This window comes from Chelonia mydas, chromosome 11 (genome assembly GCF_015237465.2).
Source record: "Chelonia mydas isolate rCheMyd1 chromosome 11, rCheMyd1.pri.v2, whole genome shotgun sequence".
Lineage (NCBI taxonomy): Eukaryota > Metazoa > Chordata > Testudines > Cheloniidae > Chelonia > Chelonia mydas.
In genome coordinates this window covers 59,836,666-59,862,035 of record NC_051251.2, presented here as the reverse complement: position 1 = coordinate 59,862,035, position 25,370 = coordinate 59,836,666, and the positions used below count along the sequence as shown (strand labels likewise).

The 25,370-nt window shown below is 41.2% G+C and overlaps 1 protein-coding gene across 3 annotated transcripts in view; it reads right to left on the bottom strand.

The window, feature by feature from the left end:
• Positions 1 to 25,370, bottom strand: part of NBEAL1 (neurobeachin like 1) — a 126,262-nt gene that overhangs the window by 45,446 nt on the left and 55,446 nt on the right. For 2 of the 3 annotated variants that reach the window (XM_043525735.1, XM_037913057.2), the window contains 15 exons: positions 23,923 to 24,042; positions 22,206 to 22,509; positions 20,641 to 20,726; positions 18,689 to 18,778; positions 12,361 to 12,529; positions 11,156 to 11,289; positions 8,481 to 8,640; positions 8,276 to 8,378; positions 7,251 to 7,407; positions 6,317 to 6,475; positions 5,699 to 5,858; positions 4,970 to 5,058; positions 3,063 to 3,644; positions 2,208 to 2,383; positions 1,674 to 1,827 (listed from right to left, as the gene is read on the bottom strand). In XM_043525735.1, coding sequence (XP_043381670.1) covers positions 1,674 to 1,827; positions 2,208 to 2,383; positions 3,063 to 3,644; positions 4,970 to 5,058; positions 5,699 to 5,858; positions 6,317 to 6,475; positions 7,251 to 7,407; positions 8,276 to 8,378; positions 8,481 to 8,640; positions 11,156 to 11,289; positions 12,361 to 12,529; positions 18,689 to 18,778; positions 20,641 to 20,726; positions 22,206 to 22,509; positions 23,923 to 24,042 — 2,643 coding nt within the window. The remainder of the gene's footprint in view (positions 1 to 1,673; positions 1,828 to 2,207; positions 2,384 to 3,062; positions 3,645 to 4,969; positions 5,059 to 5,698; positions 5,859 to 6,316; positions 6,476 to 7,250; positions 7,408 to 8,275; positions 8,379 to 8,480; positions 8,641 to 11,155; positions 11,290 to 12,360; positions 12,530 to 18,688; positions 18,779 to 20,640; positions 20,727 to 22,205; positions 22,510 to 23,922; positions 24,043 to 25,370) is intronic. The other variant, XM_043525736.1, reaches the window with a different exon arrangement.

Sequence of the window (25,370 nt, the reverse complement as noted above, 5' to 3'; positions counted from 1 at the left end):
GTGGCTGGCTTCAGAGCTGTTCCAGTAGCAGCTGGGGTGACTGCCCCCAGGACCACCTGGAGCCAACTGCTTGGGCAGCGCTGGAGTCAACCCCACTGGCCCCTGCAGAAGTCACGGAGATCGTGGAAAGTCACAGAATCCATGACTTCCGTGACAGACTCACAGCCTTAATTATTCATAGATTATACAAATGTTAGGGTAAATTGTAAGTCTGTGTAACTTGCACATGGAGCAGACAGGAAAGCAGGTCTGCAGCAGGAAACACAACCAACGAGAGGATGGGAGCCTTCTTTATTTTATACCTTCTTATGCTTTCCTGTTGTTTGCTTTTCCACTACTACCTCATCCTTCTGGCCTCCTTGGCATGTAAATTACACCAGCTTGACCTTACACAGCTGAATCTGGAACTTTCACACCCCCCCACACACTTCCTCCATCCATTTAAGTCACTTTTGCATCTGACCCAAAATCTGCTCACAAAACATGCTGGAAGTAAAATCTGGGTTAAAAATCCCAAGTGCCCTTCCTCAGTTTGTGACAAAGAGCGGAGAATGAATGAATGCAATGATTTTGGCTGCCCTTTTAAATAGCACATACAATATGAAGCATACCATTTGACCAATGGACCAACACCTACTTAGAAAATGGTTAGCTCTGTTTCATTTGTTCTAGCATTCATGTAGCTTTTCTGTAGTCTGTAAAGATAAGGCTCTTTAATCAAGGGTGCCATTAAAGACTCATGTATTTGCAATATTAACTGTATTCCCTATGGCATGTGCATATAAAATTCCAGTATTTAAAGGGGCAGTCAAATCTGCTCCACACACTGCTTAGTCTCTAGTTAAAACAAATGTCACATGATTAGGGCCCTACCAAATTCACGGCCATGAAAAACGCATCACGGACCATCTGGGCTTTCATGTGCTTTTACTGTATACTATACAGATTTCATGGAGGAGACCAGTGTCTCTCAAATTGGAGGTCCTGACCCAAAAGGGATTTGCAGGGGGGTCACGGTATTGCCACCCTTATTTTTGCACTGCCTTCAGAGCTGGGTTGCCAGAGAGCGGCGGCTGTTGGCCAGGCGCCCAGCGCTGAAGGCAGCGCCCCGCCAGCAGCAGCACAAAAGTAAGAGTAGCAGTACTATACCCTGCCACCCTTATTTTCTGCATTTCTGCCTTCAGAGATGGACAGCCGGAGAGTGGCAGCTGTTGACAGAGGGCCCAGCTCTGAAGGCAGCAGTGCAGAAGTAAGGATGGCAATACCATACCATGCCATGCTTACTTCTGCTGGACTCCTGGCCACCCAGGCTGGTTCACCGGCCACCCAGTTCTGAAGGCAGGGCCGCCACCACCACCAGCGCATAAATAAGGGTAGCCGTACCCCTTGCAAGCCCCCGACAATAACCTTGTGACCTCCCCCGCAACTCCTTTTTGGGGTCAGGACCCCTGCTATTACAACACCGTGAAATTTCAGATTTAAATATATGAAATCATGAAATCTATGATTTTTAAAATCCTATGATTATGAAATTGACCAAAACGGACAGTGAATTTGGTAGGGCCCTACTCATGACTGAAGAAAAGGGTGACGTTACTCAAACTGACAACTGTTTCATAAACGTTTCAGCCCCTACATAATTTACGAGAGTTTCCATTAGGCAGCTACTATACCTTTTCTGTCCATAAGTTTGAATTAACCAGCCCTTCTGCCTGTAGAAAGTCCTGTACGATAAGCAAGAGCCGGAAGGCATTTTCAGCATGTGTTGGAAGAGCTTTTGCGTCTCTGTTATCAGTGACGGTCCATTCCAGCATCTTCTCTAGCAAGCTGAATGGAAAACAAAATCCCAAAGTAATCATCACATGTTCTAAGAGTAAGTGGCTTTTAAAAAAATCCCATTACGTATTTAACTGAGCCTAAGTGTATGTGGTGATATTACTGTCTTCTACCCTGTAAACCAGTGAGATTAAGGAGATTGTGATCTTCATAAAAATCAGGGGCATACAATTTTAAGTTCTGTCAAATAAATTCAATTTATAAATAGGTACAGATGCTTAGATACATGTCTGATCATACTTGCAGGAGAATGATGGGGATCAAAGTAAATCAATTCAGTGTCTTTCACCAGGATTTAATGTTACTCTGATTCCATCTTTTTTTTCCTTCCCCTCCAAAAGAAAAGAAATCTGTCATTACACTATACTCACTTGAGTTTTATTTCATCAGAAGGTTGCAGTAACTCATTAGATATCCCCAGTTTGGTCAGTGCAGAAAACACCTGCCCCCTCTCAATCCAGACAGCATCATCAAACCTTTCTAAACCTTTCCACATCACACAGAGCAGGACATCTGTGAGCAACTGTATGAGCTCCTCTTCAGATCCCTATGAAACAATCAAGAAATTCACACTCTTTATAGTTCAGAATGCCTCAAAGAGGCTTGTTATTCGTTACACAGTACACCATGCTTGTAAAGTTTCATCATCTTTAACACTGTAACCTAAAGAGTCTGCCCACTAACTAAATGAAAATATTAACCTAAAATTGTGCTGCAATGATTTTTAGTCCAGATTATTAAATTAATATTTTCTTTACTTTCTGTGCAAGAATTGAGATTTGAGTCTTAGTACCACTGCTTTGGTGATAGCACAACTTTTTCCTTGATGGGGATGATACAGGTCATTCCAATATAGCTCTGATTTAAAAAATAATGTTACAATTTCAGCTAGCGAACTAAAAAAAAATAACCTTGAAAGCTGGATGTTTATTCTGCAACAAACAGCACTGATATCCACTGCAAATGAGCTGCTTTATCCGCTCTTCTGTTAGAGGGAGAACAGCATAACTGTCTCATTGCATCCAATGAAGTGAGCTGTAGCTCACAAAAGCTTATGCTCAGATAAATTTGTTAGTCTCTAAGGTGCCAAAAGTACTCCTTTTCTTTTTGCGGATACAGACTAACATGGCTGCTACTCTGAAACCTGTAATTGGGGAGCGTATTTTAAAAGAATTAAAAGTACTGTGAATTATACATGTTTAGACACGATGGGGAGGATTACTTACTCCTTGGTTTTCAAATAACGAAAGATCAACGCTGAATCCCATATCATCGATGATACTTGATTCTTTGTCAGGCTGACCAGAGAATGGCTTCGAATTTTCAATGGGTGACGGTGTGCTGGGCATGCTATCTGTCATTTGATTCCCACTATCAGCCAGCTCATAAGAGTCCATGCTAGACAGATCTAAATGCAAATGTGAAGGATTACTGTGCCATAACTCTTCTTGATCCTCTGACCTGGAAGTCATCTCTTCAACAGAAGTACCTTCCAGCAATGTACCAGAAAAACAGTTGGTGACATCTAAAGATTTGCTGTCTTCCACACTCCACTGATCATATGAACCATTAACTGAGGCAAAGCTACTAGCTTTCCCCTCCTCTGCCTGATCAGGATAGCATTTCTGAAGCTCTTCAGCAGGAATTTTTTTTTCATCTTCCTTTGTAGAGTCAGTCCTGCTCTCTTTAAGTCCATTCCTGATGTCGGAGTTTTCTTTTAGGAATAGTCTAACCAATGTCTCCTGCCAGGCTAGCTGTTGAGCAATCTGCTGTGCTGCATCCGGCTGGGAATGTAAAAGCTGTAAAACCTGTAGAGAGCACAAGAGGTCAGGCTCAATATCCAAGCATGTACACATTAACCTGTGCTACCTAACGGCAGTCATTCTAGCCTTTAATCACACATTTCGTAATCCATTACATTTTATGCCTGCTGCAAAAAATTCTTGTAATATACTTAGTCAATAGGCATAGAGTACATCTGAGCCATAGATAATTCTTTACAGGAGAAAGTGAAATACAAACACTGAGAAAGTTAAATATTTATGGATCTACAGTAGTTTGCATGAATTAAGATAATCACATAGTAATCATTTACAACAGAAAACAAAGTAAGACATCGGACAGCCATATAATCATTTTGAAAATTGCACATATTTCTTTTATTCCACTGAACTTGCATCTTATTTTAGCGAAGAAAATAAATGACTGGTGTGGTAAGAAATAGAATATAGCTTGTTAAAAGCTAACAATGTATAATTTAAAAAAACCCTATTAATTTATTACTAAATGCAAAAACAAAAAGTTTCCTTGATATTGAAATAAAGTACAAAGCTAACTATAGCACATCGGTCATGTTTCCATCTCTTAGGCACTACTTTGCAACTATTTCCACAAAAAGCAGTCACATACCCCACAATATATATCCATTTCAGAACACCAGTTTACAAAATCAGTACAACAAATTACAAAATATATGGGATTAGAAACAGCTGAGCTAGAATAAAAAGGTCAAATAATGGTGCCACATGCACACACAAGGAGAGTTGAACATTCAGCACCCAACACTACAATCAGAATCTCCAGCTCACTTCAGAAACTGTGATGCAACTTATGACAAACATGTTATCTCTCAGTCTCTCTCTACCCGGTAAAATATTTCAACAACCTGCACCGACAACAGTAGTTTAGGATCACACTAAACTCGGTTTCTGCCTTGCACCTTTCCTTGGCTCACAACCTACCTTTTTAGGAATGAATTTAAAAAACAAAACAAAACAAAAAAACACACAGAATATGTTCTCTTAAAGTAACTGAGCAAAATTCTGAAAGTAACCTCTGTTCATGACCTTTTGAACACTCTGAGAGAAGTCGGTCATTAAAACAGTTCCATATTTCCTTTCTGTAGAAAATACACAACATTTGACAATCATAGAAAGTAGAACAGTTTAAAAATTACTGAAAATACAGTAATGTGGTGTACAAAACAGCAGGTCAGGTTCATCAGAAATTCACATTATTAGCATGAGTTGTCATTTAAAATTAATATAATGTCATATACCCCTAATATATGTACTGTAGCTCCCCACGTCATTACCAACAGGTAAAATGGCCTCCTGTTTTTAAGAATACTAACCTTTTTGCAGATGGCCACTCTAACATTTATATCTGCTCTATGAGACAAGTGCACCACAGCTATGAGGTCTCTGTAATTCACAACAGGATCTGCAGGGTGGGAATACAAACAAACAGACATCGCACAAGCAGGAAAAAAAATGAAAAAACCTTTGAGGCCATCTTTATACACCAAGGATTAGTAAATGGGACAAATGTAAGTTTGTTTTGACGTTTTAAGAAATTATGCTTAAACGCTAAGTAAATTGAAACCATCAGCATAAATGTGTTAACCTGGAGCACATTTAGAATAGAATAACTTTACTAAGTAGCTTGGTTTTCATCACAGCAAATCATTACTATACAGACTAGGGGGTGGAGGCTTAAAATAAGTAAATCAAACATGTTTGTCTTAAAAAAAAAAAACACAGCAGGGATTTAATACTTTATGATTTTAAAAATTATTAAAATTTCATGATTTCAGCTATTTAAATCAAAATTTTCATGGTGTTGTAATTGTAGGGATCCTGACCCAAAAAGGAGTTGTGGGGGGGTGGGGAGGGGTTTGCAATGTTATTGTAGTGGGGGTTGCGGTACTGCTACCCTCACTTCTGCACTGCTGCTGGAGAGCCGCAGCTGCTAACCGGGTTCCCAGCTCTGAAAGCAGAGCCGCAGCCAGCAGCAGCACACAAGTAAGGATGGCCTGGTACGGTATTACTCGTAGGCAATCTGTCGAAGTGTCTTGAATTACCTGCATACAGAATTTGGTTAAGAAGATTTTTAATAAGAGAAGTGGTAACTGGGGATTCATTCAGAAGGAGCCCTAGCCCAGAATATCCCACTTCTCTGAGTCTCATACGTTGTTTACTCCGTTCATAGACTTTAGTACATTTCAGCATCTGCTCTACAATCTGCGAAGAAAGATCACAAAAATCACATACATAAAAAAATTACACATGCCTTCTGTATATAAATTCCAAGCAATCTTATTAATAGAGTCTGAATTATTTGTCTGTGCATAATTTTTTAAAGAAATATGCCCCAAAAACATAAATACTAATACAGTACAAACGTAAATGCAGGTGCTCTTGGATCTTTAAAGATACCAAATCTTCAAATATTCAACTTCACTGGAATACAACAGCTTCCATTATGAAAAGTACAATAAGTAACAACTGTGCAGAATTTATCATTTCTAGTAAGCGTACTACTACTAATAAATAACTATAAGCAGGTTTGCTAAATTAATACGTTCTACATAAATTTGTATCCATTTTAAAACAGGGTTTAACTGCCAAAGATATTTCAGATGAAAGAGAGCATACATTTGCAAAAGTTACCATTAAAGAACTTATACTAAATTTATTACCTTGAATACAAGTTCCCTTAGCCTGTCAGAATATCTCTGATTCAGTAACAGAGCATAGAGGATATCAGCATTTCCTGGTTCAAAAAGCAACAAGAAAAGCTGGTCCCGGGTTGGGCTGGTATGAAGTAGGCTGAAGAGTACATCAAGAATCCCACAGAGCTACAAAATAAAAGCACACACCTAAATAAAACCCATAATCCATGCAACCTTGACTATAATGCCCAACTCAAGGGGAAACATCCATTCCCCCCCCCCCTCTGAATACAGCATCTTACATCACATCACAAGGGGAAGGAACCTTGACAGGGTATGAGATTCAATTAAGTTGGTGAAGAAGACTTTAGCTAGGAAGATGGCAGAACTGGAAGAAAAGAAAACAAATTTGTAATGGAGAAAGTCAGCCTGGTCACAGGACTTTTGCCAGCAATGCTACACAGCACAAGAGCAGGAACGTAGGAAGCAGACACTGGGAATGAGCTAGGGTAGACCCTGTGATTGGAGAGAGGGAAAAGAGAGTCAAGGACAGAGGAGAGGGAGAATGGAGAGAACCAACCGCCATATCAATGGAATATAAATAGAAAAAATAAATCATTACAACTTCAGAGCAATGAAGTACAATTCTCTTCATTTTATGCAGGCTTAGAAAAATACTGATATCCAGTCAGTCTGCATTTTACCCAACTCACCTGCTTACCAGAGAAAAAGGAGTAGGATCATCAGTTAAAGTATTGCCCATTGCACAGTCCCCTGTGCAGTCCCACAACAGGCTTAATTCTACAGCCTGCCACAACTACAAAGTAGTAACATATACGCTTCATTGGATTTTGCTTGCATCTTTTTTTGTCTCTTTCTTTCAACAAAGCTATGGTCAAAACTCCTAAATACTAAAAGGTAGGAAGCAACCACAGATGTTCACTGTTGCCATATTAAATACCTGTTCCTCTTCACTGGTCACAGCTATATATCCCATGATGCTCTGTATTTCTTCATGTGTCCCACCTTTGCTTAGGAAATATTTGATCAGTCCATATAGGAATGTTTGTATTGTTCTGAGGTCATCTGGAGTTAAGTCACTGTCTTTATAGCCACTACTAACACAAAGAAAAAAGGACCGTAAAAAAATACATTTCTTGTATTACACAATTTGTGATTTATAAATATCACTCTGCTAATACTTCCACTACTTGTTTTAATAACCCTGCTACCTTATCCTTGGAGTGATATTCAAGATGACAAAGTGGGAGAAGCCAAAAGCAGAACTGGGTTTTGGAGCCTGATAAACCCCCAGATGCAGACCTAAACCTGATTTGGGGACCTACTATTATTACTAAGCATGTTTATTATGGTAGTGCCTATGGGGCAACCAAGAATAGGGCCCAGTTATGCTAGGTACTGTACTAACAGTAGATGGTCCTTGTCTCAAAGAGCTTGCCATCTAAATAGAAATGTAAAAGCATTTCAATTTTCATTTTTATAAATAAATCTCTAGCCATTTTCCTTGAAGACACCATTGAAAATTATAAGCAGATATAAATTGATGTAAGCCTATCACCAAGGGTGAAAGCTTATCCTGAAGATCCCAAAGATGATGTTACTCAAATTCTTTTGGGACAAACTTTCCCCTCACTTTAAATCCTGAACATAAAGCTTGTAGTCAGCTGGTATTTTCTTGATACTTGGGATGCTGGGTGATTTAATTAACAAAAAATAATAAGAAAAAAGACCTTTTTCGACCTTCTAAACTGCAAGCAAGTTTTCTACACGTTTCTAGTACTTTTGGTATGAGCTTGCTACCGTCTAGTTCTAACACAGGGGTCAAGGGACAGTAGTCATTTATGTAAAGGAGAATTAAACTCAAAAACTTGATCAGCTCTCACTTTTAATTCACAGTTTCTGCCTGGCCTTTTGTGAAAAAGGTAACGACAGCATACAACAAAGTAAGGAGCATAAACCTCATACCCATAATAAATCCTGAGTGTGTCTAGTAGAAACTGAACTCCATACTTCTTTCTGAAAAGCCTCCTGCTGTCTTTGATGATTGTGGAAAGGTACTGTATATGTCCTAAAATACAAAGCTTTCTATTAGAACCTAGACTCAGGGATTTATGAAGAGCAAAGATACTGTGTTTTAGCATAACTATCTCAAGTTGTATGATCATCTCACCAATCCGGAAGGGGAAGTCTCCACGGTTCCAGATACTAAAGTCAAAAAGTAAATGTTGATACATCTGTTGCAAAAGTTGCACATTTTTTTCCACAGAGACCTGTTCTATCAATAACTGCAGAGCCATCAGTACATTCACATCCATCAAGCTCCCTGGCACCTACAATTCAAACAGACGGGGACAGGGAATAGAATAGTAAGTTATTTAATGCGCAGCATATGCATTTTCTATTCAACTGATATTTAAAACCAGATCAACTCCCTAGTCTTGCACAACAATACAGTATTTGTTTTCCTTACAACAACTCTGTTAAACCAAATAGCTGTTTGAAATAATTCAATAATTCTTCTGTCACCTGGATTAAAGGTTTTTGACTGAATTTTTATCTGATTTTGTTCTAGTTTAAATAGCTGAACTGTGAAATCTATGACAAACACAGCAAAACATAAGAACGGCCATACTGCGTCAGACTAATTGTCCATCTGACCCAGTATCCTGTCTTCCAACAGTGTCCAGTGCCAGATGCTTCAGAGGGAGCGACCAGAACACTAGGACTTTGAGTCATCAATATGATCAGGCTGTGAAAAATTGATAATGCAATCCCAGGATACATCAGGAGAGATAGGGAAGTGTTGTTATCATTATCCAAGGCACTGGGCGATATCATCTGGAATACTGCGTGCAGTTCTAGCCTCCCATGTTTAAGATGAATGCAAACTGGAACAGGTGTACAGAAGGGCTACGAGGATGATCAGAGGAATGGAGAACCTACCTTACAAAAGGAGATGTAAGGAGGTTGGCTTGTTTAGCCTAACCAAACGAAGGCTGAAGGGAGATATGATTACTCTATATGAATGCATCAGAGGGATAAACATCAGGGAGGGAGCGGAGTCATTTCAGTTAAGGGCTAAAGCTGGTCCAAGAACAAATGGATATAAAACTGGCCATCAACAAGTTTAGGCTAGAAATTAGATGAAGATTTCTAATCATTATAGGAGTGAAATTCTGGAACACACTCCCCTGAAGAGGAGTGGGGGCAAAAATGCTAACTGATTTTAAGATTGAGCTTGATAAGTTTATGGAGGGGATAGTATGATGAGATTGTCTACAAGGGCACATGGCCCATTTGTGACTGCTAGTAGCAAATATCTCCAATGGGTGGAGATGGGACACTAGATGGGGAAGGCTCTGAGTTACCCAGGAAAGCACTCACTGTAATGTCTGGCTGGTGGATCTGATTGCCATATTTGGGGTCAGGAAGGAATTCCCCTCCAAGTCAGACTGCCCAAAACTCTGGTCAGTTTTCACCTTCCTCTACAGCATGGGGCACGGGCCACTTGCTGGTTTGAACTAGAGTAAATGGTGGATTCTCTGTAACATGAAGTCTTTAAATCATGATTTAAAAACTCCACTAACTCAGCCAGAGGTTATTGGTCTATTACAGCAGTGGGTGGGTGAGGTTCTGTGGCCTGCAATGTGCAGGTCAGACTAGATGGTCAGGGTGGTTTCTTCTTGCCTTAAAGTCTATGAATTATCAAGTGATCCACACCCTGTTGTTGAGTCCCACTTTCTGGCACTCAGAAGCTTATGGACACCAGGAGCATGGGGTGCATCCCAGATCATCTTGGATCATAGCCATTGACAGACCTATCCTCCAAGAATTTACCTAATTATTTTTTTAACCCAGTTATACTTTTGGCCTGCACAACATCCCTTGGCAATGAATTCTACAGGATGACTATATGTTATCTAAAGAAGTACTTCCTTATGTTTGTTTTAAACCTGCCGCCTATTAATTTCATTGAGTGACCCCTGGTTCTTGTGTTACATTAAGATGTAAATAACACTTCCTTATTTACTTTCTCCCCACCATTCACGATTTTATAGTCCTCTATCATATCCCACCCCTTAGTCATCTCTGTTCTGAGCTGCACAGTCCCAGTCATCTTAATCTCCCCTCAGACGGAAGCATCTGTCTTATCTTCTATCGCTGTCCTAATGGTTCCTAACATTCTATTAGCTTTTTGGACTGCTGCTGCACATTGAGTGGATGTTTTCAGAGAACTATCCACAATGACTCCAAGATCTCTTTCTTGAGTGGTAACAGCTAATTTAGACCCCATAATTGTGTATGTATAGTTGGGATTATGTTTTCCAATGTGCATTACTTTGCATTTATCAACATTGAATTTCATCTGCTATTTTGTTGCCCAGTCACCCCGTTTTATGCGAATTCTTTGCATCTCTTCACAGTTTGCTTTGGACTGAACTATCTTGAGTAATTTAGTTTTGTCTGCAAACTTTACCACCTCACTGTTTACCCCTTTTTCCAAATTATGTATGAATACGTTGAACAGCATTGGTCCCAGCACAGACCCTTAAAACATAAACTAAATAGACAAAGTATCGTAAGTATCATAACATCTTGTTTTCAGAAATCTACAAGAATGTATAAATACTATACTAGTCTATGTATTGTATCTGTACATACGCAAGACAGAAGGGAAGTACAAAGTTAGTTGTAGTTATGCTAACTCTATGTTCCTATGCAGCACAGATACTCGCTTGAACCTCAGAAAACCTTTGACATTTAGAATGAAGCCATGACCTATTGGATTTCAGTGGAATCAGGATTTCACCCATAACATTGATTACATGAGGAATAACTTTTCACCTTCTGTAGCAAGGCTCCTAGGGTAGCAACTCCATGGGAGTGAATGAGATTATCTTGGTTAATAGGGTGTCTTTGAATAAAGTGCTTTATCATCAAGATGAAAGTTGCAACAATATTCTTCTCTAGACGAGCCTCTGCAAAACAGATTGTTCAGTTAAAACCCTTTTTTATCATCATTTCATTATTGTGTCAAATTAGGAGGAATAAGAAGTGAAATCAAGTGTTTTTATTCTCTACTATTTTCCTGAGCTTCCTCTTTCCCCTGGTATTTGCTACCTTGCTGTAGACAGTGTTTAGATCCTGTGATGCTGAGGCAAAGTCATTATATGCATCCCCAGAACAAAGCAAATGCCAGTCGTGACTTCAGCTGCCTTGTCCATTCAACTGTAGCATCGGACAAAATACTCTTCTCTAAGCCGCAACCTGGATCATCTTTGGCATATTCTGCACTTGCTCTACACATACATTTCTTCCTCTTTCCCCACATCTGGATATGCCTATTATAGCTAGAACTACTTTAAATTAGGAGGGAGAAATAATGAAGCAAAAATCAAGAGTTGTATCATATTCCTTCACAAGTCTTAATTTCTAAGAGGCTTCTGCTAAGATTACAAGAATTCTCTCCAAGCTCATAATTCAGCACAGCTGAAGAGCTATTTAAAAATAGTTTTCTTCTTACAATTTAAAGAGGGAAACCTGTGGTTTCATATGAGGTTTTTTAAAGCATATTCATAAGTTACTAAGAACTTCAATAATTTAACTAAAATTCTGCAGGCTACTGGTCCATAACATGAAATACTACATTATCTCCCTGATTAAGGGCCCACTGAAACAGTGGTAAAATGTGCTATTGACTTCAGCGGGCTTTTTTATTTTTCTAGATACTCAAAAGAACCACTTTATTTAGAAATAAATGTGCACATTTTGACTCAGGACAAAGTTAATATAGCAAAACACTGCATTAAATTCATTCTACGAATGTGCTCTGTGTGTTCTTGAAGTGAATTTGAAACAGTGCTGAAATCCTATCTTATTAGATGTCCAACTCAGATGCTCAGGAGTAAAAATAGTTTATTAAAATTATATGGCTAATATAATAGAGTTAATATATAATCATATAAACCAATTCTTTCCACTGTTGTAGTCCTCTGTTTTTATTAAATCTTTAACCTTAATATGGTCTTAAATCTATAGTACTTTCCTACCTGAAGCCTTTGTGGATGATAACACCACCCAGTCTCCCTCTATTGGAGTCACTAGTTCCTGAGGTATAGTTTCCCCTTCAGACCTCTCAGGCACCTGTCCATTGAGAAAACTGATCTGCTCCAGTAGTGGAAACAGCACATTCAATCCACCAATACAATTTATCATATCCTAGAGGGTGGGGGAGAGAGAAAGCATGCACAAATTCGTAGGGTTTCTGTTATTTTTTTTAATGTAAAAGAAATACCTATTTAATATTTAATGTAAAAGAAATAAGAAGGGCATGTATGTACTTATGAGTTAATCAGAATTCCTTGTCACTTGGAAACTAGTTAAAAAGAACAATAACAACTTCACAACAGTTTTAAAACTAGGTTTAAAGGTGTTTCAGACAACAATTGTTTGCAAGTCTTTCAGCTAACTTCTGTGGTTTTACAACCATTTGTTTTTTGTTTTTTCTCTCCTCTGTTGCTGCATGAAACACCTGCACAAACAACATGGGAAATTCACTCTAAGTGAAACAGACTACATGACAGAAAATACTGTCAAATACATATACTGGAGAACCAGAAATAAATGTACTTTCTTTTCTGATCGCTTTCAATTAACACTAAAAAGTACATTAAAAAGTTTAGATACATGTGAATTTTAGTTTAATAGTATCCCTATAAAAAGTCTCTGCTTCAGAAAGTTTAAATACAAATAAAATGATAAAGCAAATTATTTGGTTTGCAGAGTAATGGGAAAGGAATATAGGTTTCATTAACATCTCCTAAAATTCATAATCATTTGTACACTAATAGGGATAGCATGGAATTTGACAAATTCAATAAGCGGTTAACCAGCTAGCCAGGGATACCTGTTACGTTCTCAGTGCATTGAAAACTGAAGTGTATCAGAGTTCTTTAGTAAATGACTCTAATGGTCACAACTGAAAGATTGGTTTTGGAGAGAGATCTTCACAGCACATACCATACATACAGACTAAAAAGAATTATTTTAAATGTATGTAATTATTATTTTGGGTCTATATTGTATTCTTATTTTTAAGCACTTGGACAAAGGGCCAACCTCCACATTCTCTCATGCGCAGACATCTCAGGTGGAGGACTCAACAAACAACAAAAACAAAAACAACGTGGGTGCTCCCCCACTTCTTTCTTTTGGGTACTGGGAAGGGGACACCACTCTCCTTCTCCAATGTTTACCTCCCCACCTCTCTCATTACTACCTCCTTCCACTGCTTCGCTCCACCCCATACCTCTTCACAACACCTCTCTCTTCAGCCTGCAGAATCCCTCCCCTGCAGGCCCTTGTCAAGTTTTTTCACACCTAATGTATCTCTCCAATAAGCCCTTGCTGTCTCTGTGAGAACAAAACAGGAAGCACCTCTCAGAAGCAGTGCAGAGATATGCGACATAGGGACAAGCACAAACCAGCTAGTTAACATGCAGAACACTTGTCTGAAGTTTGAGACTGCTATCTCGTTTCCCTTTAAACCTGCAGAACGCCTAGACAGTCCCCCCGCCAGCACCTATGCAGTCTCTTAATTGTGGGGCTTCTAAAGACCACAGTTGGGGGCGGGAGGCTGCTGGCTCCTGACACTCCCATAATGAGCTCTTCGCACTTTCTGCTGAGCAGAACTATGCTCAACTTAGCTTCCCACGGAACCAGTGGTGTGTACAAGCAGCATTCTTACACCCCTGGGCAAAGATAACAAAATCATGGCATTTTCAAACTGTTCATATAAATTGGACCACCCAAAATTAACTAGTGTATGTTCCTACACTTTCTGGAAGCGTATCAGTCAACTAACACAAACCCTATTCTCCTACAACATTCACTCAGAGAGACAGAGTATCAGTACAGAATTGCTGTCATTAAATGTACACTATTACTGACACAGGGAGTCTTTCAGAAGAGTCTGAACTTCATGTTCACTGCAGACAGCTCCCATTTATTTGTGCATACATTAGTCCTCAATTATAGTCTTCTACTAGAAATTCCCTACACTCACAACTCAGGTCAACCCCACTTCAGAAGATGGTTACCTTTTGTAACTGTTGCTCTTTGAGATGCGTTGCTTATGTCCATTCCATTGTAGGAGTGTGTGCTCGCCACATCCACCGGTGCCAGAAGTTTTCCCCTCAGTGATATCCGTAGGGGACTGGCTCTGGTGCCCTCTGGAATGGTGCACATATGCGCCAGTATAAGGGGCGCCACTGGCTCCCCCCTCCCTCAGTTCCTTCTTGACAGAACTCCGACAGAGGGGAAGGAGGGTGGGTCATGGAATGGACATGAGCAACACTTCTTGAAGAACAACAGTTACGAAAGGTAACCATCTTTTCTTCTTAGAGTGCCTGCTCATGTCCATTCCATTGTAGTGACTCCCAAGCAGAACCACTGGAGGCAGGCAGGAGTTCACGGACGTGTCGATTGCAACACAGCTTTGCCAAATCCAGCGTAATCTCTGGCTTTCTGGGTGATGGCGTAAGCATCAGGAACGTGTGAACTGAAGACCGTGTCTTGGCCCTGCAGATGTCCTGGATAGGGACATGTGCTAGGAAGGCAGCTGAAGATGCCTGCGCCCTAGTTGAATGAGCCTTCACTACTGGTGGAGGCACAGCCCGTGCCAACTTGTAACAAGTACGGATGCAGGCGGTGATCCAATTCAAAATCCTCTGAGAAGACACTGGAAGGCCCTTCATCCTGTCAGTGATCGCGATAAAGAGCTGGGTTGATCTATGGAAGGGCTTGGTGCACTCCAGGGAGAAACCCAGGGCACGTCTGACACCTAGAGTGTGCAGCTGTCTCTCCTCATTGGTCGCGTGAGGCTTTGGAGAGAACACTGGGAGGAAGATATCCTGGTTGACACAGAAGTGCAACACCACCTTTCGCAGGAAGGCCGGATGGGGCCGCAGCTGGACCTTGTCCTTGTAGAATACCATGTATGGGGGCTCCGAAGTGAGGGCTTTAATCTCAGAGACACGACTTGCCGAGGAATGTAATCTTCCATGACAAGTGGGAAAGGGAACAAGAAGCCACAGGCTCAAAGGGTGGACCCATGAGTTTGGAGAGGACCAGGTTGAGGTCCCATTGGGGAACTGGGTCCCGGATCGATGGAAAGAGTCTTCCAAGGCCTTTCAGGAACCTGATCGGCGTCTTATGCGAGAACACTGATCTACCCTGGACGCGAGGATGGAAGGCCGATATGGCTGCCCGGTGCACCTTGATCAAGGAGAAGGCGAGACCTTGGTGCTTTTAGTGAAGCAGGTAATCCAGGATGGACTGTAGAGACGCCCAAGTAGGGGAGATATTCCGCTCTGACGCCCAGCAGGAGAAATGCTTCCACTGCACCAGGTAAGTTGCTCTGGTGGAGGCCTTTCTGCTCTCCAAGAGAGCCTGCTGTACCTGACTAGAGCAGACTTGTTCCTCTGGATTCAGTCACGCAGCATCTGAACTGTGAGGTGGAAAGAGGCGAGGTTCGAGTGCAGAAGTCGACCGTGATTCTGCGAGACTAGGTCTGGGCAGCTAGGAAGTGGCCATGGGGCTACCCCGGCCAGGTCCATGAGCATGCCAGACCAATGCTGGTGAGGCCATGCTGAAGCAAATCATAATGACACGTGCCTTGTCCCTCTTTATTTTTTAGAGGACTTTGGTGATAAGCAGAACTGACGGAAAGGCGTACATCAGGTATCCTGACCAACACAGGAGAAAAGCATTGGAGAGCGAGCCTCTGCCGAGGCTTTGAAGAGAACAAAACTGATGACACTCTCTGTTCTGTCTGGTGGTGAACTCGGAGCTCCCCACTTCTGGAAGAGCATTCTGATGACGTGAAGGGACCACATGTGGTGAGAGATGTGGTCCCTTCACGTCATCCCTGATTTTGGATACATCTGACCTCGGTTGGGGAGTGCATCTCTGTACAATGCAGACTCAAGGGTTATGGTCTCGAAAGGAGCTCGCATTGAATATAAATGTCAGGGAACTCAGAGCCATCCGCCTGGCTTGCGGTATCTTCCTTCCCCAACTGTCGAGCTGGGTGGTGCAGGTGTCAACAGACAATACGGCCTCCATGTTCTATGTCAACAGGCAGGGGGACGCTCGATCATCGGCTCTGTGCCAGGAGGCCTTCCATCTGCGGGACTTCTGCAGCCAGCATGCGATCCACCTGGAAGCCTCTCACCTCCCCAGTGTCCTGATCACCGGCCAGAGAGGGAGCCAGTCGTAGGGCCCATGTTTCCCTATCCCATCGGCACCCATGGCCACCCACTCAAACATACAAAGGAAGGCACTGGGGTCATCGTCGGGGCCCATCTTACATAGGCCTACCCCTGGCGCGCGGGGGCCATCTCCTCCCAGGGGACTCTCCATCTTTTGCAGGAGCTGCTGCTGCACGTTGGCTGGCTCTCTGATAAAGTCCTGGAGAGTTTTCTGCTGTCCGGCCTGCCAGGTGAGTAAGGTCTGCCTCTCCACCTGGTTGGATTGCTGGAAAGCCTGCAGTGCTTTCTGCATCTCCTCCTGCTGCTTGGCTAGCTACTGCAAGGTTCCCTCTATCTTTGGGTTGCCACACCATGGCGGTGGCTTGTAGGCCGGGACAAGCCCCCTCATGTAACAGGGTCCACGCTGCGCCTCCAGGTTTTGGCCCCCCTCTTCGCGTCAGGGACACTTCAGTCTGGTGCAACACCCATGCTCTTTATTCTCAATAGGTTTCCCACCACCAGTTCCCAACTATATACAGGCTTCACAGATACTTTAGAAGACTCCCACCTCCTTCTGTGTTTGACCTTTCTCTTTCCCTTTTCCCCCTTCTCTGGCTTCCTCCCAGCCTTTATAGCTCTGGGCTAATAAGACTGGCAGGTGCGGCCAGTTACCAGACAGGCACCAGGCTATTCACCGAGCATCAATCTATTGATTGAGACTGGAGTGGCAGGAGCTGATTAAGGGCTTCTCAACAAGCAGCCTGCCACAAGCTGGTACTGGGCATGGGGACTGGCGCTGGTCGGTGCCAGCGGCATGCTCTGAAGCAAGCTGCAGTGTTTGGAGCAGAGTGCAATCTCATCAGCTCCGAGGCCAGTACAAGGGCCGACTCCATAAAGAGCACTCGGAGATGAATGTCCCACTTCTTTTTAGTCTGTGACCTGAAGCTCTTGCAAATGTGACACTTGTTTCCCCTAAACACTTCGGGCAGCTTCTATGCGGGTCACCGACTGCCATATGTTTTTTCAACAGTCACAAGATTTGAAGCCCGGGGACCGAGGCATGCCCCGTACCTAGGCTGAGTCCCATACGGGACTAACTAACTATTTCTAACTTAACACGAAGGGAACTATTAACTAAACTACTTTATACAACAAATTCACTACTAGACACAGTAGAGACAGGAAAGCTTGCTGAAGGAGACGTTCCAGCACCATCATTGGCAGTAAGGAGGAACTGATGGAAAGGGAAGCCGGTGGTGCCCCTTATACGTGCACCACTCCAGAGGACACCAGAGCCAGTCCCCTATGGATATCACTGAAGGAAAAACTTCCGGCACCATTGCATGCGGCAAGCACGCACACTTACAATGGAATAGACATGAGCAAGTACTCGAAGAAGAAAAAAATATTTTGTACCTGAGTATTCCAGCTTGGTAGTTCATTTTGATTTGAACACCAAGTGAGTGAGCCCTAGCCTAGATGATACTTTTGGGTCCAAGTCAGACTTGGAAATCAATGTTGCTCCTATATACACCAGGTCTGATTCGGACCTTTGAGATTAGTGTGTGCTAATGAGTTGGCAGATGGGTGAGTTGGTGAATAAACAGATAAACAGTGACATAATAGACTAAGCTGGTGCACACTCAATGAATCTCTTCCTCTCTCCATGAATCTGCAAGAACTAAACCATTAGAGTAATTTTTGGGGAAATGGGAACATGAGAGAAACATTGGCCTACATGGAGGACTAGGTAAATTAATTAACTGAGGTTTGTTCAACACTTTGAAAATTTAAATGCTAGTACGAAATATTATTAGGAAGAAAAAGGTAGAGGTCATAAAATGCTTTCAAAATATAAAACATGTTACTTGCAGTACCACAAAACTTTTTAATATTCTAATTTTAAGTTTGTTTTGAAACATTACGTATAACTGTTAGCATGACTCCAGTTTCCCAAAATTTACTTTGACACCACTACAACCCTAAAATTAGCTTAATTCACCTTGAGAACACTGCTATGCGTGGTGTTGCTCCTGCACAGTGGGAACTTCTAGCATTCCTTAAGTATCCAGTATACAATAACTACTTTGTATTTACATCAGATTGTGATGATTTATTATTAATTTACCTTGATGTCCCAGTTCACTACTTTGTTTCCAGTTAGTCTTCCATGTAAAAGATTTGTAGACAGGTCAAGGCAGATTGGGTTTCTGCAGGCCTACAAAAGGACGAAAACATGAGCTTCAGCATTACTTCTGAAACAAATTCAGGGTCATCGAATTACCTATAAATTTACATAAGAGTGCATCGCATACTGAGGTAAGGCAGGAAACAGCACTGTGGTGATACTAATGGCAAGTTTTCAACAATATCTTGGATTCACTATTCACAATTTCACCACTTACAGCACTCTTGGCCTTTTGGTAGAATGAGATCTAAAATACACAAATCTATAGTTTAGTTATGGACACGGCAAGGCCTAATCCAGGAACCCACACTACTCATGTTAATGGAAATTAGTTAGATTATCAATTTTTCCTTCAGGAGAGAGTGCTGACTCCTACCCTTTACACTAAGTGAGGCATTAATACTGTGCTGGGAGATAGTTTATTCAACCATTCTAACCAAAAAGTAAATGCACAGAAAAAGCTACCAACCCTAAAAGGGTGGGAAACAAAACACACCATAGTTCAGTAAAAGCAGGAGGGAGAGAATGACAGGCTCCGACCACTCACACTCTGATACCACCCCAAAGTGCCATCCAGTGTGGTTCTTTACGTTTTATTCCACAATATGTAAAATGACCTCACCCCACATTAAGCAGTGGGGGCCACTGTCTGACTTGTAGGAAAAGGTGTGTGACCCCTTTAAAGGCTAGACAGCCAGAGTGCTGCAGCTTCAGACCAGGTTAGTGTGGGGTGGTGACCCATCCCCCACCCCAGGTGACTGGAAGGAGGGGGGGGGGAACTATTTAGGTCCACCCCAGTGCAGGAAAAGCCATCTTTTAACTGGACCAACTGTGCAGCAGGAACAGCTGAACAAATTTCACTCTCTGGTGGCTCCACATGGTGGCAGACTGGTGAGAACAGGGAGGTAGAAGGGGGAGGAGTCCTCCCTCCAACCTGCAGCAGCAGAAGGAAGTGTTTTGTAGCAAAACGGGAAGGAGTTTCAAACTCATTGGAGCTGGGCTGTAGCAGATTGTGAGAACAGGAGGAGGGAAGGTGTCCCCCCTTCCAGCCAGGGATGGAAGTTCCAAACCCAGTTCAGGGTGCAGTGAGTGGGGCTTGTGAGGCCATGGGAGCCCGGGGATGTGGGATCTTCACTGCTTGGACAAGGACTGGGATAGGTGGATCCCAGCGTGGTCCATCTGTCTGCCAAATGGATTCCCCTCTGCTGGGAAGCAGCATGGATCCTGGGAAAGCAAATACTCCCCATGGTGAACTATCTGCATTTGGGGGTGGGGGAGCCAACAGAAAATTGATTCAAGCCATCTGAGTAGCTGCTTCCAAAATTGTTTCCATAGCACTACAAGGCTTACAAGCTAATTGCTGGAGCCTCCTTGTGGCGGATAGTCCATTGAGAAAGGATATGGTGATCAGATACAATGCATTGGTAAAGGATTTAAAAAAGGTATTCTTTAAAGGAGCAGAAATGGGAGTTTCAGGGCTATGACTGGTACGCCAGGGAGCCAACCCTCTCTCCTTTATAGCCCCCCTCCCCCGCTTAAACCTCACTTGATGGGTGGGGCTGACAGCACTCCCCCGTGTATATGTAAATTGTTATGGAATTACTTGCACTGTACACTTTTATCTGCTGGGTATTCACAGACATTTAGGAATAAAGTTGTGGCCTAATTAAACCACATCCAGTATCTCCTGTCCTTCTTCCGGCATAGCCGGACAACATCACTTTAAGGAATAAAGAAAACTTTATCCATAAAAGCAAACCTATTCCATTCTAAAAGTTTATCAAAATAATTCTATAGACATTTAAAGCTACTGTTCAGAACATGTTTTAACCTTGGAAAAAAACAAACTACTGTAAAGTATGTAGGCAAATGGAAAACATGCTGATTACTACCTTGGGTGTATAGTGAAGCAGCACTTTACTGGGCAGATCTGCCACTTCAGACTCTTGGGATTTCCACGGAGTTAAACAGTTTGGGCCTGTAAAATATTTTATATATATAAAATAAAAGTACATGCGAGATTTAAAGTTTGTGTTAATAAATTTTACTATACTACACTCTGCTAGAGATACAAATAGGACACCTTGAACGACACATATCCTGACCAAATATTTGACATATCTCCTTAAACAAAAGATTATTTCAAAAAATAACTGTGTGATTCCATGGGGTTTTACCCTTTACAGATAACCTTCTGGCTAAAAAACAAAGTAAGTTATATGAAATGAGATTTTTATGTTCAAAAAATTGTCAGTATTTTGTCTTTACAAATATTCCATTTCACACTCAACTGTCGTCTGTCCCTAAAGACCACCAGCAGTTAGGAAGATCAGATCTTGAAGACAGCTTTATATAATAACAAAATGAGATTACATTTATTTTAAAATGATGTGATTGTTCACTTATCAAAGTGCATTCTTTTTACAATTTTTGGTAGTAATAAGACATCATGTAACATACACCTAATCTTTTAAAAGCTGACATATATAAAACTATCATCTTTCAATTGCTAATGTAAATCCTAAAGGATGAGCTCCCAAGGCTGAACAATGACTTTTACGTGGCTTATCAACCACAGCAATACACTTGAATACTCTCACTTACATGCCCATATGTTGGCAAATAATGTGAAAAGACATTCAAGGTTGCAGAGTTTATACAAGTGGTTCCTACTTCAAACAGCTCAGGCTTTCAAGCCCATCAGACAAGTTTAGTTTTCTTTTCAAGATCACACAGAAGTATGACTTATTTTTAAGTTTTGTTAATTGTTATATCATACATGGACTCTTGCATAAGGTTTCTGAAACTGGATATGGACCAATAATAAAACAGATACAGAACACTGAAACTATCTTTAAAACACATGTAAAAGTAAAATAAAAACTGATATGGCCAAAGCTGTGGCTTTTAACTGAATAATTTAATTGCCCGAATCTTAATACCCAGGCAAAGATTTACACTCAACTTTTTTAGCTAATGGGTCAAATTCTGCTTTCAGTTTCTTTTGTTTAAACCCAAAGTAGCTCCACTGAAGTTAATGGAGATACTTCAGATTTCACTCATGTAAGTGAGAGCCCAAATTGGTCGATATCTAAGTTTTTTTTACATCTCTTCAGGATTGGTGGATACCAATTCTTATGGACTTCTCTGCATGTCTATAAATTTGATACATAACAGGGGAATAGGAGAATCTGTGTAAATATAGCAAATATATTATAACATAAATATGTTACTATAAAAAGATATGAATCAGCTCAAAAAACTGACAGTTTCTTTTTAAGGACATATCGACCAGTTTGGCACAGTGCAAGCTGTGTACTTAGACTGTAAATTCTTTGGGGGCAGGGATCATCTTTTTGTTGTGGTGTTTGTACAGGACGTAGCACAAGGGGGTCTTGGTCCATAGCTGGGGCTTGTAGATGATACCACTATACAAACACCACCACCAACCACTTACCTGCCAAATATAAAGCTTTCACCTGAGAGGGCTGCAGGGCTTCGTGGAAGATGATAACTGACCCAAGCTGGCCCTCCAGTGATGTTGGACATCCCCATTCACTGTCCTGGGTACCCGCGGAGATCAACTTGGTGACCAACTCTGATTTCCCAAGCAGTCCGCCCCAACTGGCTGGAGAGAGAATCCCACCTAGAGATGTTCGATGAGGCGTAATCGGGGAGGAGAAGGGTGGGTCTGGTATCTGAGATGGCGGAGGAGTGGTTGTCCTCTGACCAGCGGAACCAATGCAGCAAGAAGTAAAAGGCTGGAGATGCGGGTGTAAGAAAAATAAAATAATGTTACAGCCGAATGTCTAACATCCTTGAGACTTTTATAAAAAAAATAAGTGAGTTGAACTAAATCTAATGAACTTTCAGAGCAAATCTGCCTTGACTGAGAAAACAGGTGTAGAAGGACAGCAATACATTGTTGGTGTACATTACACACAAAATGCACTAGAAAGTACATAATAATCCCTCTCCAAGCAGGAGTAATTTGTTCCCCTGGCCTGTTACTGGCCTCTACAGGGAGCATCAAGGCTTCTAGCCACACCTCTGTCCCAGCAGACCGTTCCCCTTGGATCATACCCTAGTACTTTAGCAAGATGTATCTCCTACAATAATCCTGTAATATGAAGTATTCTACTTGATCGCTTGCACTAATAAAAAGCTTCAATGCCATCTTCCCATGCCAACTTATGCAGCAAGAGGTACCCCCCCCCAATGTTTACAAAAGAAGCTGAATGAATGTTTTAAGGTTTCTAAAACTCTCACAGATGCATCCAAAAAATCAATAGTTTTGTCTTACAATCAGCCGTTATGTTTGCTTTTAATAACTAAGTACTTGATTCTTCAACCTTTACAGAAGCACGTAAGTCATGCAACGAGTCATAATGAAGTCAGTGGAACTACTCATATGAATACATGCCCCAAACCAAGGAGGACTGCAGAACTGGGGCCTACAAAAATAAAAATAATGACTCAGTGTCATAACATTGTAACCCAGATTTAAAACGGAATTGTTCCACAATAAGGAGCAACTGTTTACAACAGGATCCACATATTACATATAATCATTTTGGTATTATATTGGTTTGTGCTTATTAAGGTTAATTTAGTATTTAGCATGTAGAAATGATCAGCTAACAGCACCGAAAAGCAATGTCCCTATTAATGTATCCCCATACCAAATACAGCACAGACAGTGTCACATGCAAGATTACTCAAACTTCCTGTGTGCTCCCAAATGTACTGAGAACCACCTCTTAGTGAGACAAGGTAGTTTTTCACTGTGCATTAATCTACCATCCTCTCTTGCAAGACTGCCAATAAGGGAGGCAGTTAGTGCTAATTGTGATAGTTGTTTAAAAAAATCCAACACCTCACATAAAAAGAGCTAACATGAGGCCACTGAACCACCATCAAAAGATAATTCTTGGTCAACATCTAGTCCTCTTCTATTCTGCTGTATTTGAGATGGCCCAAAGAGACATGATGAGCTTAACTATCCTCAAAACTTGAAAACTGAAAACAACTGCTAATCAGTTTCTATCATGTTTTTAATCACAGATGACCCATTTCCCCTTTTTATTTCTTAGTTTTATCTGACTGCCATTTTACAAACCTTTGTTCTGTAAGAAATCCCTAGGATAGTGGTCTGAGGGGAAGAACAGACTTACTTCATTCATGGCAGGAAATCTAAGTGGGGCAGAGATCTTCTGTTGTCCATTGACGTAGATGTAGACAAAGCTTTGACCAAAGGGCCTCTTTCCAGGCATATGAACAATAGTTATGTTGTGCTGGACAGGCAATATAACAGTACAGTTTGATTAGGTTCTTATTAAAATGCAACAAAACAATTCTGCATGTCTGCCCAACATTGCTTCCATTAAATGGGTAAAGAAATTATAGCAGACAACAAACTTTTATAGCATCACTGAAAGATTAGATCAAGTACCAATCAACGCCCTCCTTTTTTTAAAAAAAGTGTACATTACAAAAAAAAAGATGTGACACCCTTCATAATAATGCAATGCAGTCCCTAAATATAGCCTTAGGAATGGGATGGTGCAAACAGGGTAATTTATTCACATTTTCTAAGCCTTAGACTTTGAACTAAATTATAGTTTATAAACTTAGAAGTTCCAGTAACATGTCCCAGCCATTCAAGAGCCATCTAACTGATCCAGCTGCATTTATGTTTCTTCTCCTTAAAAAAGGTCAAAGGAATAGAGAATTACCATGACACTGGCATGGCCCCATTACAGAGGTTGCAGAGTCAGTAACCAGTAATCATTAATGCACTTATAAAATTTGTGGATGACACCAAGATGGGAGGGGTTGCATCTGGAGGACACTATTAGAATTTAAAAAGACCCTGACAAATTGGAGAATCAGTCTGAATTCAACTTGATGAAATTCAATAAAAACAAGAGTTAAGTACTACATTAAGAAGGAAAAATCAAATGCACAACTACAAAATGGGAATAACTGGCTAGATGGTAGTACTGCTGACAAGGATCTGGGGGTTATAGTGGATCACAAACTGAATATGAGTCAACAATGAGATGCAGTTGCAAAAATTAACAGAACTGTTGTATTTAAGACATGGGAGGCAATTATCCTGCTCTACCCGGCATAGGTGAGGCCGCAGCTGGAATACTGTGTCCAATTCTGGGCAGTTTAGGAAAGATATGAACAAATTAGAGTCCAGAGGAGAGCAACAAAAGTGATAAAAGGTTTAGGAAACCTGACCTATAAGGAAAGGTTAAAGAAACCTGGCATGTTTAGTCTTACGAAATGAAGGGGGGGGGGGGGGGGGACGGACGGACCTGTTCACAGTCTTCAAATATGTAAAGGGCTACTATAAAGAGGACAGCAATCAATTGTTCTCCATGTTCACTGAAGGAAGGACAAGAAACAATGGGCTTAATTTGCAGCAAGAGAGATTTAAACCGGAGATTAGAAAATTTTTTCTAACTATAAGGATTTCTTATAGTTATCGAATAGCTTCCAAGGGAGGTTGTGGAATCTCCGCCACTGGAGATTTTTAAAAACAGGTTGGACTAACACCTGGCAGGGATGATCTAGGTTTACTTGATCCTGTCTCAATGCAAGGGGCTGAAAT